This window comes from Diadema setosum, chromosome 9 (genome assembly GCF_964275005.1).
Source record: "Diadema setosum chromosome 9, eeDiaSeto1, whole genome shotgun sequence".
NCBI lineage: Eukaryota > Metazoa > Echinodermata > Echinoidea > Diadematoida > Diadematidae > Diadema > Diadema setosum.
The window spans coordinates 34,233,122-34,249,786 of NC_092693.1; the positions used below are offsets into that span (position 1 = coordinate 34,233,122).

General features: G+C 42.6%; 1 protein-coding gene across 1 annotated transcript in view; it reads right to left on the reverse strand.

Moving 5' to 3' along the window:
• Nucleotides 1-16,665, reverse strand: part of LOC140233334 (uncharacterized) — a 123,286-nt gene that overhangs the window by 20,005 nt on the left and 86,616 nt on the right. Inside the window, exons 53-69 of the mRNA XM_072313443.1 lie at nt 16,430-16,588; nt 15,249-15,395; nt 14,667-14,786; nt 13,616-13,864; nt 12,868-13,116; nt 11,902-12,153; nt 10,828-11,082; nt 10,123-10,374; nt 8,983-9,234; nt 8,164-8,406; nt 7,069-7,320; nt 5,271-5,522; nt 4,502-4,756; nt 3,553-3,807; nt 3,031-3,288; nt 2,348-2,605; nt 994-1,248 (exon numbers count right to left, since the gene is read on the reverse strand). Of these exons, the coding sequence (XP_072169544.1) occupies nt 994-1,248; nt 2,348-2,605; nt 3,031-3,288; nt 3,553-3,807; nt 4,502-4,756; nt 5,271-5,522; nt 7,069-7,320; nt 8,164-8,406; nt 8,983-9,234; nt 10,123-10,374; nt 10,828-11,082; nt 11,902-12,153; nt 12,868-13,116; nt 13,616-13,864; nt 14,667-14,786; nt 15,249-15,395; nt 16,430-16,588 (3,963 nt within the window). The remainder of the gene's footprint in view (nt 1-993; nt 1,249-2,347; nt 2,606-3,030; nt 3,289-3,552; nt 3,808-4,501; nt 4,757-5,270; nt 5,523-7,068; nt 7,321-8,163; nt 8,407-8,982; nt 9,235-10,122; nt 10,375-10,827; nt 11,083-11,901; nt 12,154-12,867; nt 13,117-13,615; nt 13,865-14,666; nt 14,787-15,248; nt 15,396-16,429; nt 16,589-16,665) is intronic.

The window sequence follows — 16,665 nt, forward strand, 5'->3', positions numbered from 1 at the left end:
GATGCACCTTGTCACATGTAACACAAGATTCAGTAGGGCAGAAATGTCATCATATCTATGCATCTAACAATCTTAGATTCAGAGTTTCATGTAAACATCACACAACTTTGATATTTGAAGCTTTTCAAATAGTCATAGAATAAATCAAAGTTAAAAACATGCTTGTAAAAAACAAATATTTTTCCTGTTTGTTTTCAAGCCAGGACGGCTGTGTACCAATCAAACTGAGTGGACCAATTTTGATGTGTATGTCATTCACAGACTGAATGGAAATCTTTTTTTAGTTCGGTCATCCAATTTGCAAATACAAATAACCAGTAGGTAAATATCAGGGATGTTTACCAGAAATGGAGATATCAAAGGCACACACGGCCACATTTCCTGCAGCATCAGAGAATGTGTACACCACTGTGGTCTGACCAAGGCCAAAGCTGCTGCCTGGGGCGTGGGTTTGGGTCACCGTCACTGCGCTCGTTTCGTCGACAGCGGACGGCTCGGTCCAAGATACAGGGACGCTGGTGACTCCGGCACCGACGGTCAGGGAGATGTCGTTGGGGCAGTTGCTGATGACAGGGGCAGTGTTGTCAACAGTAGTGGCTGTAAGTGGACAAAGAGTTTTATTGGAAAGACCGGGTCATCATATACATTTCCTCAAAGCTCAATTGATGCACCTTGTCACATCTAACACAAGATTCAGTAGGGCAGAAATGTCGCCACATCTACGCATCTAACAATCCCAGTTTCATGAAAATATTACAGAAATTTGATAATTGAAGCTTTTCAAACATGCAGAGAATAATTAGAGTTACAAACATGATTCAAAAAAAAAAATCCCATTTATTCTAAAAACAGGAAGGTTGTGTACCACTTAAACTGACTGGAGCAATTTTTGACGTGTATGTCATTCACAGATTGAAAGGGAAATGTATTTTTAGTCTGGCCATCCAATTCACAAACAAAAATAAACAGTAGGTAAATACCAGGGACGCTTACCAGAAATGGAGATATCAAAGGCGCAAACGGCCACATTTCCTGCAGCATCCGAGAATGTGTACACCACTGTGGTCTGACCAAGGCCAAAGCTGTTGCCTGGGGCGTGGGTTTGGGTCACCGTCACTGCACTCGTTTCGTCAACAGCGGACGGCTCAGTCCAAGATACAGGGACGCTGGTGACTCCGGCACCGACGGTCAGGGAGATATCGTTGGGGCAGTTGCTGATGACAGGAGCGGTGTTGTCAACAGTAGTGGCTGAAAATGATGGAGAGGTATTTCATTAAAAACAAGACTTCATCCATTTTCTCAAACTACAGGGAGATCGGCTCTCTCACCTCTCACACTAGTACAGAAGCAATGTTGGCACACCTTTGAATCTAACAATAACAAATGACATTAAACATGAAAGTTCCATTAAAAAGCTTAAAACAACGTTAAAACCCGTACCTGTTTAAGAAGTAACATACACTGTAATGATTGTTAGATGAGGATCGATGCGGCACTCTATTGTCTCTGTACAATTGTAATTATCTTTTCCCGCTTTTATTTTAGTTTTCCTCTAAAGTGCACAGAGACCCTGCCAAAGGCATAATGCGCTCTATAACAATGGTAAAGATAATGATAATGACAATAATATCAGATTTGGGCCTTAGAGACAGTATCGCATAACTTCTTCATAAGGTCTTCCAAGTATTCACAGAATTGATAAAAATGAAAACAGAGAATTTTTTTGTGTTTTCAAGCAATGGAATCTGTGTTTGCCTCAAAGTGACTAGAGCAATTTTGACATCGATCTCATTCACACACTGAATAAAAATTCTTTTTTGAGTTTTGCCATCAAATTCACACAATAATGAAAATACAAAATAGTTAAAAATCAGGAACACTTACCAGAAATTGAGATATCAAAGGCACAAACGGCCACATTTCCTGCTGCATCAGAGAATGTGTACACCACTGTGGTCTGGCCAAGGCCAAAGCTGTTGCCTGGGGCGTGGGTTTGGGTCACGGTCACTGCGCTCGTTTCATCAATAGCAGATGGCTCGGTCCAAGATACAGGGACACTGGTGACTCCAGCACCGACAGTCAGGGAGATATCGCTGGGGCAGTTGCTGATGACAGGGGCGGTGTTGTCCACAACAATGGCTAAAAATGGAAGGACAAAAATGAAGATGAAATCTTTGCACGACTGAATTTGCTGAAATATCCATCAGTATTTATCAGGATTCCTTCTCTCTCATTTAGAGTACAAAAGGTACTGGATATAAAGCATTATTCATGCCACTGTTACCAAGGCTGGGCAGCCCTATTTTGGATACTCCAACATTAAATGGATCATTGAGCAGGAACTCACCAGTGACCGACACCTGGAAACTGCAGACAGCGATATTTCCTGCAGCATCAGTGAAGGTGTAAGTGACAATGGACGTCTGACCGACGGGGAAGACGTCTGCGGGGCTGGCTGTCTGGGTGACCGTTACAGCGCTGGTCTCGTCCGTAGCCGTGGGCTCGGTCCAGGTGACTGCCACATTGTCAATGCCAGCCGGGACGGAGAGGCTGATGTCACTGGGGCAGTCGGAGATCACTGGTGGTGTATTGTCGACAGGAATGGCTACAAAAAAAACAAAACAGATTTGATTCCATAGACACAAATTAAAAGATTTTGCATCTCGACCTCACCTCTTTACAAAGGTTTACTTTCAGTTCAAACATGTGTCATGTTTTATACAATGCTTCATTCCATAAAAGAAACGCAAACTGACATATAGCACTGGCTACCCACTGTACAGCTTTCCTCTCAGATAGTTGGTACTGGAAGCCCAGTCTTTTATGCATAGATATGATATAAATGGAATGGAAATATGCTGATTGAATAGATGACCAGGTTTTTGATAGTCCACAACTATTACCATAACGTAAAAACATTCAAAACAAAATAGGTATCACATGAGCTAATTAAAAGTTGCACCCTGACTGGCCTAGTTTATCCACACAGAAAGTCTAAGGCAAGAGACAAGGTGGTATTTTGAGCCTCACCGACTACAGTGACATCGAATGAGCACACGGCGGAGTTGCCGGCAGCGTCGGTGAAGGTGTAGACGACAGTCGTGACGCCGACGGGGAATTCATCTCCCGAGAGGAAGTTTTGGATGGAAGCGATCGGGAGGGACTCATCGTTGGCCGTAGGCTCCTGCCACACGGCCGTGATGGTGGCAATGTTCTCGGGGACGGTCAGCTGGATGTCCTCGGGGCAGTTGGAGATGACCGGTGGGGTGTTATCCACAATGATGAGCTCTGCATTGGGACACAGGTATTGAGAAAACATTCAGATTGCTGCAAGCTTCCAATGATCTAAAATTCATCAAACGGTCCTTCTTTGTAATGCTAGTCAGGTATCCTTAACGTGAGGATTTTGTGCAAGTTTATAAATTGATTTAATAGGATTGGAGAAAAATGAACAGGAAAAAGAAAACAGGCGAAAGTCAATGGCAAACACAAAGTGTATGAATATCATTTTGCCTATGGTGTCAAGACAAGAAGTCTGGACTCAAGACTAACCTGTTACTGTGACGATGAAGATGCAGAAGGCATCATTGCCGCTGGGGTCGCTGAACTGATAGACCACCTGAGTGGTGCCGAGGTTGAAGAGGTCGCCAGGTTGATGGCTCTGGGTGACGGCGACGCTTCCGGAGTCGTCAAAGGCCTGCGGCTCCGTCCACGTGACAACCTCAGATGTGGAACCCTCTGGGGTCAGCACCTCAAAGTCGGCGGGGCAACCATTGACGACGGGGATCGTGGTGTCAATGGCACCGACTGGGTGGACGGAAGGTTTGTTTAAAAAGATGGGGAAGGATGGTGAGAAGGTGTGACATGAGGGTCTGTTCTCAATTAAACAGTCAAACCTGTCTGTGGCCGCCACCCAAGGGAGACGAAAAAAGTGGCTATTATAGACAGGTGGCCACCATACGCAGGTCCTTTAACATGCTTTTTCTCTCGGAGGGAATTTTTTTTTAAGCGGTTGTATAAGGCAGGTGGCTGCTATAGACGGGTGGTTGCTAAGACAGGGTTGACTGTATGAAGAAGTGAAATTTCATTTCCCATTTCTAGTATACCTCAAAGAATACCACAAATTTGCAAAAAGAACAGTCATATGAATAGTATATTAAGTGGCGGAATCATTGTTAGCAACAACAATATAAGAGGCTAGTTGGAGATGATGTCATTTGAGAAATGGATTCATATTTGTAATACTTTCATCTACGCTGAATAATACTCTAGATCGGTGCCAATTGGCTTTTCTTCTCATAAAATTTCAGTAGGGGTCTTACTCAAATAGTTCAAACCACTATGAACGAGAATTTGATTTTAACACATAAACTACAAAAAAGTGCTACACAGCTCATGTCTGTTACTCATGCTTTTACAGTTTTTAGCAACAATGCTCTCTTTCTGCTTCCCCAGGTATATACATCCACATGATTGCGCATAAGATTCCTCAGACACTTACTGACAACGTTGACATTGAATACACAGGTGGCGCTGTTTCCAGAATCATCGGAGAATGTGTAGGTGACTGTGGTGATGCCCAGCGGGAATGAGTCTCCGGGAACGTTGGTCGAGACAACGTTCACGACGCCCGAGTTGTCGATGGCCCGCGGAACGGGCCAGGAGGCCACGACGGCGGTGTTGGAGTCAGGCGTGTTCACCGTGATATCCCCTGGGCAGGCGGTCACGACCGGGGCTACGTCATCAGCATCGCGGACTAGAGGAACGAGAGAGAGACAGTCATAAACAGGTGCACAATGCAGTGCCCGCCACGCCAAGTCAAGCTCATATCCCATTCATCAAACTCTTGCGTATGCTTTGAATAACCTTTGTATTTCTTCTCCCATAAATGCACATTCACATCAAACAACGTCAAGGTCATCCAAAAAATATAACCTTGTCAATACTGACCCAAGAATGGAGTACTGTCATATCCAAACAAGAGCCTTCAAAACTGTGGCTGTAACTGAAGTATGGGATAGAGGCGAGAAAAAAATATATTTCATTTAGGCCAGAACTCTGTTGGCACATCAGCCAGCTGGTAAAAAGTAATAAAAACAATGAAGTTCTTGTCCTGATCAAGTTTACTCAAGCTCCTAAATGGTCTGTTTGTTTGATTTTACTGCATTTGATGAACCAATTTGAACACTGAGTAAGATTTCTCTTCAAGTGGTATGAAGAGAGTGGCACCCATTTGTACATTTTCATTGCAAGGGAAAAGAAACACTCACCGAGGACAAAGACGTCAAAGCTGCAGAAAGCGACATTATTTGCCTCGTCAACAAAAGTGTACGTGACCGAACTCTGGCCGAGCGCAAACAGGCTGCCCGGCGTGGACGACTGGCTCACGCTGACGTCGCCGAAGTTATCGGTGGCCGTGGGCTCCGTCCAGAAAACGTTGGCCCGGGTGGTGCCCAGTGGGACGAACAAGAAGACATCGTCGGGGCAGCCCGTGATCACGGGAGCGATGTTGTCAGCCTCAGCTGGATCGGGGGAAGGGAGATGGAGAGGGTATGTGGTTACAAAGCCGCCAATCAAAGTATCTAAAAACTCCTCTACTTACTTTCTATTCATTTATAATATCAAGCAATCCATCTACAGAGTGACTTGTTTCATTCAGGTAACTCTGTGTTACCAACCAATACAACATCTTGATAAGAACATTGTAGAAGGTAAAGCACAAATGTGACCCTGCATCACAAAACAAACAAAGTCGCAAGACATAAAATTTTAGGTAAGAGCATAATATTCTGAAAGAGCAGACTTTAAGCTTTAAAATGATGTATAACTCAAATCAAATGGACTCTCCTAACCTATTTAAATATTGGAAAGAAAGCACACATTCAGGAAAAGTGTGAACTGAGAAAAGAGGCTCTGAAGTACAGTGTATATTCAAGCGCTTAATCTTTACCAAGCTGTGCTGGCTGTGCGATGAATGGGACAAAAAACAGGAAGTAAACCACCGGAGCAACAACAATGTAGGGATTATCAGATTAAACTGAAATTGAGCATGCCTTATCAACACATTCTGTCCATAATCAATGCCAACTTTCAAAGCAGTAGCATTATCCTTCCAAAAGTTAATAGAGTTGAAAGTGAAGAGTGTGTACAAGGTTTTTCAGAAATGAAAAGGGGACTATAAAGACACACCTAATCACACTATTCTACCAAAAATGTTCGAGATAAACTGCTAAAAACCACACTTTCCTGCCCGTTTTATGATCCCAAATTTAGCATAAAGTAGAAGAAGACTTGCTCTTTCAGAAAATATGAAGAAGTCAAGATCGGCTAGGTTGACCTATTTCACCTATTTTCAGTCCTGACGCAAAATCAGTGTGTGCGACTTTTTGTTTGTTTTGTGATGCATGTTCAGAAATATTAAATGTGAAGAAGATAGTGTCCATCATACGTTCATAGCACTTTATCAGTGAATATCTGTGGAACCTTGTGATAACCTTAATTTGGTGATTTATAGTCTTATATTCTTTGGGGGGGGGGTGTTTTCTTTGTTTTGTATCACGTTTGCTCATTCATTATTTTCAGATATTCAAAGAAGATGGTGATCTTTTATGAAACTGTAATTAAATTCGGTGCACCATGTGTGTGCATATTTTGTTCTTTTGAGGATGGTATAAACTTATATCATCCATTCAAGATAATGTTCCACAAAAAGTCATGTGAATTCCACAAATTTCTCTCTTTTCTTGTAGCAATTATACAATAAATCATATCTCATTGCACACATTGCTAAGATGCACACATTACTAGACACAAGTCTGAGGTACTAAATCTTTGCAGTTGGCTGTTGATAGCTGCGACATTGGCTCTCAGCTTATCATATCATACTGTACAAAAAATGATACATACGGTCAAACCCGTCCATTGCAGCCACTCAAGGGAGACAAAAATAGTGGCTACATGTATTTCTTCCAGGGGGGGGGGGGGGGGGGATTAGTGGCGGTATACAGCAGGTGGCCACTCTAGACAGGCAACCAATAAGGCAGATTTTCACTGTATTTGATTTCTCACCAACGACGGTGACGAGGAAGCTACAGGTAGCCGAGTTGCCTTCGGCGTCGCTGAAGGTGTATGTCACAATGGTGGTTCCCACTGAGAACAGGTCCCCGGAGTTGAAGTTGTTGGCAACATTAACCACACCAGAGTCATCGACGGCCGTTGGGGCAACCCAACTGGCCGCACCGGCAGTCACTCCAACATCGACACGGACGTCGACGTCATCAGGGCAGCCGGAGATCACAGGGCGGGTAACATCAACAGCAACTATGAATTTGAAAAAGCAAAGAAATGAATAACTTGCATGGTTAGAGGAATTAATGTGGATCAAGGCACAAATGCAGAAATTTTCAGAGCAACTTAATGTGTACATACTGGAGAGAACATCTGACCTTAATCGTTGCACGCCACCTACACAGTTACCTGCAAAAGTAATTGTGAAAGCACTAGTTGGAAGATGTAGCCCAAATACTTCATTTTACTGTTGAATACCACTACTTAGCCCGTTCAGGATGGGCTGACTCCATAGACACTTGCCCGATTGTACTCAAGACTTGTCCTCAAAGGGTCAAGATGAAGTTTCAGTTTCATCAAAGGAGATGGGATTGATAGAATTATTGTTACCACATTATCCTTACTATCATCATTATCATTGTCATCATTGTCAGCACTACTATTATCATCACTACTACTGCTGTTTCTGCTACTTCTACATCTACTACTGCTACTACTAATACCCTGAACTACTACCACTACTGTGGTACTACTTTTGTAGCTACTACCACTTCAACTATTGCAGCTGCTGCCATGGCAACGGCGACTATGGCAACGGCAGTGACTGCGAAGACAAGAGCTGTGTCTACTCCTTCCATTACTACCGCTACTGCTATTTCTACATCTACTACTGCTCCTACTACTACTACTACTACTGCTACTACCACCACTACCACTAAATACTACCACCACTACTACTACTACTACTACTACTACTACTGCTGCTGCTGCTGCCACTGCTACTGCTACTTCTACATCTACTACTGTATTTCCTATTCCTGCTGCTACTACTACTGCAACTAATGGTATTGACTGGTGTTTTGTTGATGCACTCACTGGTGACAATCACAGTGAATGTACAGGAGGCGGAGTTGCCCGCGGCGTCGGTGAAGGTGTAGGTGACCTGGGTGGTTCCCATCGGGAACTGGGAGCCTGGCGAGTTGGTCTGGGTGACTACAACGTTACCCTCCAGCGCCGTGGGCTCGTTCCAGACCACGGGGGCACTGGTGAAGCCGAGTGGTGCCTCGTAAGTGATCATGTTGGGGCAGCCGACGATGACAGGTGCGATGTCGTCAACGGCTGGGTAGAAAGAAGACGAGGGGAAGGGTAATTTCAGCTGGCTACTACAGGATTTTTACATGTACATGTAACAATCGTACTTGAATCGTGTGGCACTGACAATACACTTGTACACTGTAGCTTCATGGATGGATGCCTTTTTGTGTGTTTACTTTTCATACCTGACTAGATTATAACGGCTGGTGGAATTCCATCATATACGTATGTATACTCTCAAATGACTTTGTTCACATCAGCATGCCTGGCAAATATTTGATATTTGTACAGAGTATCGATACTTTGACAAGTATTTTACATCAAGAACATGTATAGCCATTTGGTGTAAACATTTGAATGCCCGATATGCCCCAGAGATAATCGTACAATTCAAATCGTGCAAGTCACATTCTCATACGACTTTCCGTAAATTCCATTGCTGAACTTACGTATATATGATTGTCAGAATAAGGTTTCTAAATGTTTCATAACCATTAAACCCTGCTTAAAATGTCCTCTCTCCCATGGAACAAAGGAAGTGAACAATGCGATATTTAAATGTAATTTTTGCAATCATATAATTGCAGAGAGATTCCTCACCGGTAACCGTGACAACGAAGGAGCAGATGGCCATGTTGCCAGCCTGGTCAGTGAAGGTGTAGGTGACCGTGGACGTTCCGATGGGGAAGACCTGGCCTGGGGCGGCGGTCTGGCTGGTGAAGACCACACCGGAGTTGTCGGCGGCCGTGGGTTCCAGCCAGGACACCGTGGCGCTGGCCACACTGGCGCTGACCTCCACACTGATATCGCCGGCGCAATTCGAGATTTCGGGCGGAACGACATCGGCAGCAACTATTCAAGAATGGTAAGAGATGCCAGCATCAAATTACAGATATGCAACAGGAACCGCTACCTCACTGGTATTCCATGTCTAATCTATAGATTTATTTCTGATACAGACATACATTGTATGACTGCCTGGATCTCAAGCTGTCCTTCTTCCTCAAATCTTAAATTCAACACCACTGATGACAGTCTTGTGTGATTGGTTCCATGATATTTGCTCCTGCAACAATTGCTCCCGTAGCCAAACATAAATTTTACCAAACATGACCCTAACCCTAATTCTAATACTCACATCAAACTAAACCTAAAACCCTATTGCAACCCTAACCCTAACCCTAATAAGTCCATGGAAGGAGAAAATGAGACTGGAGCAATTGTCACAGCAGCAAAATGTTAAAGTGTGTCACCTGTGTGACCACTATCAAACACATATCCTTTGGGCGGCTATTGTGCTGCACTGTTCCAAGCATAGTTCACAAAATATTATATATCTAAACATTTCATGTTGAAAGAGACACTGATAATTCACGAATAAAGAAGTTACAGTTAAAAACTTTTGAGAGGAGTGATTTGAAGAGGTCTTTTAAAGCTGTAATTAGGCATCACACAATTTATATTGCATGATAATGTTGAAGGGCTAAGATATCATTTGTACACATACTATTGCCCATTCTCCTGCAAGACACGTTATTGACTGAAACAAATTTCTAGCCTCAATTTCTAAATGGAGAAATCAACACATCAATGCTACATGTACGAGCAAACGGCCAACAAATCTTTAACCGCCTCCTCCACGGACACCAATTTTCATTCAGTTCAATCCATTGTAATAGCACCATGTGCTACTTCCAAGATTTACAGCTTTCTTTTACAAAGAGATCTCAAGACACACACCTGTGACAATGATGTTGAATGCACAGACAGCATCGTTGCCAGAGAGGTCAGTGAAAGTGTAGACGACGCCAGTGGTGCCGAGGCTGAAGACGTCACCGGGAACGAAGTTACTGACAGTGTTGAAGCTGCCAGAGTTGTCCACGGCCGTTGGGGGACTCCAAGAGGCGGTGACCTGGGTCACTTCGGCGTCGACGTTCAGAGTGATGTCGCCGGGGCAGTTAGAGATGACTGGTGCCTCGTTGTCGACGGCAACTATAAAAAGTGGACAAATCAGACAGAATTACAGTGGACTCCCATTGTGACGAAGTTCTCGGGACGAGCAGATTTCATTCGTTATATTGAAATTTCGTTATAACTGAAATAATAAACAATTCACAAAAAACATAGCGCCGATAAATTTGCGACCTGGATTTTTATTTGTTCTGACCAGAATTTTGTTAAAACCGTGTTCGTTATAATGGGAGTGTACTGTATGCACTTTCCAAAGGTTACTTATCAAATTGACCAATTCCCTTGAGACATAGTTAAGAAGTATAAAGTGCCATATAAATGCAATTATTATCATTATTATTTTTATTAAAGATGTTTGAAAGTATCTTATTCAACAGACATGCAAGTGGGTATGGTATCCCTAAAATATGAATGGTATGGAGGAAAAAAAGGCAATGTCACAGCTGAATCTCGAGGTATAGGAAGTAAACATACCCGAAAGGCCAACAAAGAATTCGCAGGTGGCGGTGTTCCCGGCCTGATCGGCAAAGGTGTAGGTGACCTGGGTGGCTCCGATGGGGAAGATATCCCCGGGAGCGTAGTTCTGGGTGACCGTGATGGCACCGGCCGAGTTGTCCACGGCAGAGGGCTCGATCCAGGTGACGGCAGTCTCGGAGATGCCGACGCTGACAAAGATGGCGATGTTTCCGGGACAGTTCTGAACAACGGGTGCCAGCAAGTCTTCACCAACTTTGGTAGCAGAAACGCAGAGAGAAAGAGAGAGAGATGGCAAACAGATAAAATTGTATGTTCGGTACTTGCGTTATATTTGATTGATGAATGGGGTATGACTTGAATAAAGTTGATTTCTGAAGGTCTACAGCATTATATTTGACGGATGAATAAGGTATCAACCCAAGTAAAGTTGGTGATTTCTAATCGCCAAAATTGCATGCTTTTCAAATCATGGAGATATTATTGAAAGCTAGCTTTAATAAAGTTCATATGGCTCTCTTTGCTACAAGAGTATAAACATGTATGTCTTGTCAATCATGGAGGCCGACACTGCAATATATGCTCTACAAACTGTACCTCAAATGATTTACATTTGTTAACACTACTGCAGAGAATGATAGTGCAGCTACAGGATACTACAATAATTCTATTTTTTTTTTTCTTGCTACTACAAGATACCATGCCTTCTTTTACACTTAAATCAAAATTCCCTGGCTCCCAAGAATGCATGAAAACTGAACACTTTCCTCCAGGAATGATACCACATGCATGGTAGCACCAAACACATCCTAGCATAGTCCCCAAGCATGAAGTCAGTCATTTCACACCTGGAACTTTATCTGGATTGTTTCTGAACATCCATGCAGTTGGGTCATCTAACTGGTCAAGAGTGAGACCATGGTATATGACAAGTCGAATTAGTCCCAGCTACAGAAGTTTTCTGCTTACAATGTCCCTCTTCCCCTTCTTATTTTGCTTTTAACAGGTGTCTTTGGACACACAGACACACACACATGGATTCAAGGTACGTATTTCTGTGCTAGGAAATCTTACCAGACACAGTGATATCAAAGCTGCAGGAAGCCGGGTTGCCGGCGGCATCGGAGAAGCTGTAAGTGACCACCGTGGTGCCCAGAGGGAACGAGGTACCGGGGTTGAAGTTGTTGGACACGCTGGCCACGGCGACGTTGTCGATGGCCGTGGGCTCGATCCAAGTGGCCAGAGACTCGGTGACCCCCGGGGCAACCACAATGTCCAGGTCTCCAGGGCAGTTGTTGATGACCGGTGGGTCAATATCCGGCTCAACTGGATAAAACAAAAGACAAAACAACGAAAATTCAACCCTCCAGGAATCACCGTCTCCAATTTCCCTTTGCTGCTGGTAATAATGATATTATTTTATTTTATTCTTTTTTAATGATGCCTATCATAAAATGTTTTTTAGCACTATAGGAATAATAACACCAAACGAGCATTGACAATTAAGAAACAACATATACCGATCACAGGTTCAAATAATCTATGAATAAAATAATCATAATTGTTCCTCAAATAAGTGCATTGTGAGTTTCTATCTGGGAATATGATATGCGTATATAACTTTACTAACATTACTTAACTTATGTATAATGGCACTGACATATTGTGACAAAAGTGACGTAACATATTGATATATCACCTTAATATTTCTAATCACTAAAACAGATATACAGTTTCTATCTGGGAATATTATATGTGTATATAACTTTACTAACATTACTTAACTTATGTATAATGGCACTGACATATTGTGACAAAAGTGACGTAACATATTGATATATCACCTTAATATTTCTAATCACTAAAACAGATATACAGTTTCTATCTGGGAATATTATATGTGTATATAACTTTACTAACATTACTTAACTTATGTATAATGGCACTGACATATTGTGACAAAGGTGACGTAACATATTGATATATCACCTTGATATTTCTAATCACTAAAACAGATATACAGTCAAGACAATTTCTCACCAGCAATGGTGACCGTAAAGTCACAGCTGACAGAGTTGCCAGAGTCGTCACTGAAGATATAGGACACCAGGGTGGAACCAAGATCAAAGGTATCGCCGGGAGAGAAGTTGCTGAGGACGTTGACGTTGCCGAAGTTGTCGGTGGCCGACGGTACCTGCCAGGAGACGGCAGAGCTGAGGCCGCCGGGGGGCAGAGTGAGCTCGATGTCCTCTGGACAGTCTTGGAGGATTGGCAGGACGTTGTCCGATTCTGGATAGTGGACAGAGGGGACAAGAAGGTGTAGATAGCTTTTAGATTTGTTTCCCCCTTTGTCTAACCTTTATACAAAACTATCTCGACTTTCTATCACCATTCCAAGGCTAAGCTGTTTTAATCTCTTCTTTCACTTGGTTATAAAAAAATTAGGATATTTTTGCTGACGGTAGAATCTTTTCTGGCTGCAGCTTAATAATTCTTACTTCAATCAATACACTAGGCATTGATGATTTTGTAGTATTCATATGTATTCCTAAGCCCAAATGACTGCTTTTATCACATATTGAAGTCAATGCACTCTATTTCCAAGTATTTCAAACAGGGCAAAAGCACAAGAAATGGATGAAATATTTCTTACACACGTTAGGGAGGAAAACCCAAGGGTATCGCAGCAATTGACACATCGATCAATGCACCTTTGCATTTGTTTCTTCAATGTCACATATGTGAGAATGTCAAGTGGACGAATTTTGCAAAAGTCCTGAGCATTTACCTGTGACAGTGACGACGAATGTACAGGTGGCGACGTTCCCGTCCGCGTCGGCGTACGTGTAGGTGACGGGGAGGGAAGTGCCGATGGGGTAGAAGACGCCGGGTTCGCTGTTGACACTGACGAAGCCCCAGCTACCCGAGTTGTCGGTGACGGTGGGTACGTTCCAGTTGACCTCGGTGCCACCGCTGGTGGTGGTGGCAGACACCGAGATGTCGCTGGGGCAGAGGAGGACCGGAGCTGTGATGTCGTCTGGGGGATGAATGGGTAACAGCCAGATGTAAAAATCACATGTTCACATGCCACTCTGCTGTGTAAAGCTGCATATGCCACATCAGCCTATTTCTAAATCACACAACAGACACTCAATCATGTCCAAATTATGTGATAGAGCCATATTTTTAAATATGTGAAATACAAAATGTAACAAGTGATCTACTTGTATTTTTACAGTTTCTTTTCCTTATCACTGCTTGGGAATTAGAACCAAGGACTTTGAACCACATGCATTAAGACAATTATGCAATCAATTGATAATGATATCATCAATCATATCAAACTTTTGATACAGTGTCTTCATCTAGATCAGCACTTCTCAACCTTTTCAACCCCAGGACCACTGTGGCTCCTATAAATTTTGTTGAGGCCCAGCTAGTTCAAACATTAATCTTTTTTTATTTCGATTCTGGCTGACATCGCAGCTCACCTGCAAGAACTTTCCAGCCCATCAGTTGAGAAGCATGGATCTAGGTAATCTCCCTCAATGAATAAGAGAGATTTATGCCATCTTCTCATTTTATCTATTGAAACCTATTAAATATTTTGCCTACAGTAACACTAAAAAAATCGTCACTATTGTCGTTCTTATCATAGTCTACCATTTATCATTCTTTCAATTTTTTCATTCTTAAGTAGTGAATGTTACTCCCTGTCCTGCCATTGCAGATGAAAAATAGAATTTCAGCACTGATTTCAAAACATGTCATCTTAATTCAAAAGGGGGGGGGGGTTGTAAAATAGGGGGGGGGGTTGTAAAACATGGCACGAGACTTACCTGGTGCGATCTCACAGGTGATTCCAGTAAAGCCGTTAACGCAGGAGCAGACAAAGTAGGTGTTGAATGCGAGACAGTTGCCTTCATTCTGGCAGGGGTTGCTGGCACACGGATCGGGGTCTATACAGATTCAGAGCACGTCAAAAGCAGAGAGAAAAATGATGAAATCCACTGTTGATGCGACATGTCCATCTTCTACCAGAGAGCAATCTTCTTACATGCAAGTGTTCATCAACATGCACATGTGGAGTTACTACCATGCTCCTTGCTTTGACAGTATTAACTAGATTCCCCAAATTCAAAAATATGTCTTACACCTGAATACCATCATATATTTTTCATCTAAAAAGTCATATTAATATACAATTAAAATCTACTAAATTCTGAGGGCACCGCTGCACTTTGTAAAGACTACTTTCCAAACATTGCAACCAATGAAACGCATTTGCGAGTGGCTGAATTGAACATGCAAGTATATTGTATGTCCACATCTACAGCGTGATAAATTTATAATTACGCTAGACAAAGTAGACATATCATATATCAAGAATCCATGCTCGAACGAGGCAGAGTTGCACTTACGCACAAGCTCGCAACACTCTCCGAAGAATCCGAGCGGACAGTTGCAGTAGTAGGAGAGACTCTGGTCGAAGCTGTAGTAGCTGTTGAAGCAAGCTCCGCCATTCTGACACTTGGAATCGTCACACACAACAAGGCTTGGGTTGTCGGCTGTATAAGACAGGCAAAAGTTCACACACAATATATCTCATTTATCACATCATGAAACTCTTTTTGTCAACCTTGACATTGCTACATTCAGTCATATTCATGTTTGTGTTTTAGCATTCATGTCATTACCATCCACAACAGTTTATAGGAGGGCACTCTGCTCTTCAATGACTAAATTAATCTAATTTTGATTGATAGGTCTTGGTTGGTTCCTATGCTCACATTTTGATATTATTGGCTTTTGTCACTACTTAGATTTATAACATTTGATTCTTCTTAACCTGTCCATAAACAAAACGAAATTATCAAACCGACATGACTGCCATCTATTCAGGAAGGTACATGTATTTGTAGTTTTACTCATCCGATCGAACACAAGCAGTCACTGTCAAATTTGGAACAGCATTGCAATCACAGGGTGACTCGGCAATGGTGGTTTCAAGACTTGGAGCAAGTATCCTCCAATTAAACTAGGAGTAGTGTTGTATCGGTTTATACTGTCTGTCAACCATGAGGGCGTTGTCCCCTATGTGTATTATTGACTCGCAACATTGATGCAACGTCAGTGCGTTGTATTGAATAAAGCCCAACACTCATAAATGAATGATCGCCTACAATGATTCGTTTATTTTGACATCATATACAACAGGTAGTATTCGAAATCCTCCCCCCCCCCCCAAAAAAAAAAAAAAAAAAAAATGATATCCAGCACCCAGCGTCTCGTTTCTTTGATCAAACTTTGGTCATTTGCACAAAGCGACACGGGCAGAAATTAAAAAAAATAAAAAACAGCAACATTAATATCTTTGAATAAAATTTCTCCTGCTAAAACAGTCCAGGTTAATTTCTCTTTAACTCAACAGAGCTTGCCAACAGATTTCCGTGTTAAACTTCTACAATGGTCCTTAAATCTTTACCTTTGGAACTCTGAGAGACCCCTACACTTGTATGAAAATCAACAAGGTTTCCATAGAGAAGGGATTAAAGCTCATTCTTCACCTCCACAGGAAAGGATACAATGACTACTGCAGTACCTGTGGTGAAAGCACAGTTGATGCCAGTAAAGCCTGTTTCGCAGATGCAGGTGTATTCTGGGACGTAGTTGCCGTTGACGTTGCTGTCGCTATGGTAACTGTTGATGCAGTTTCCTCCGTTCAGGCACGGGTTGGAGGCGCAGGCATCCTGGACGGTGACTGGGAGGTACCAGACAGAAGGGAAAATTAATTGTCGCTTTCATCCCTCAACAGTACAGTTACACAGCCTATGCACC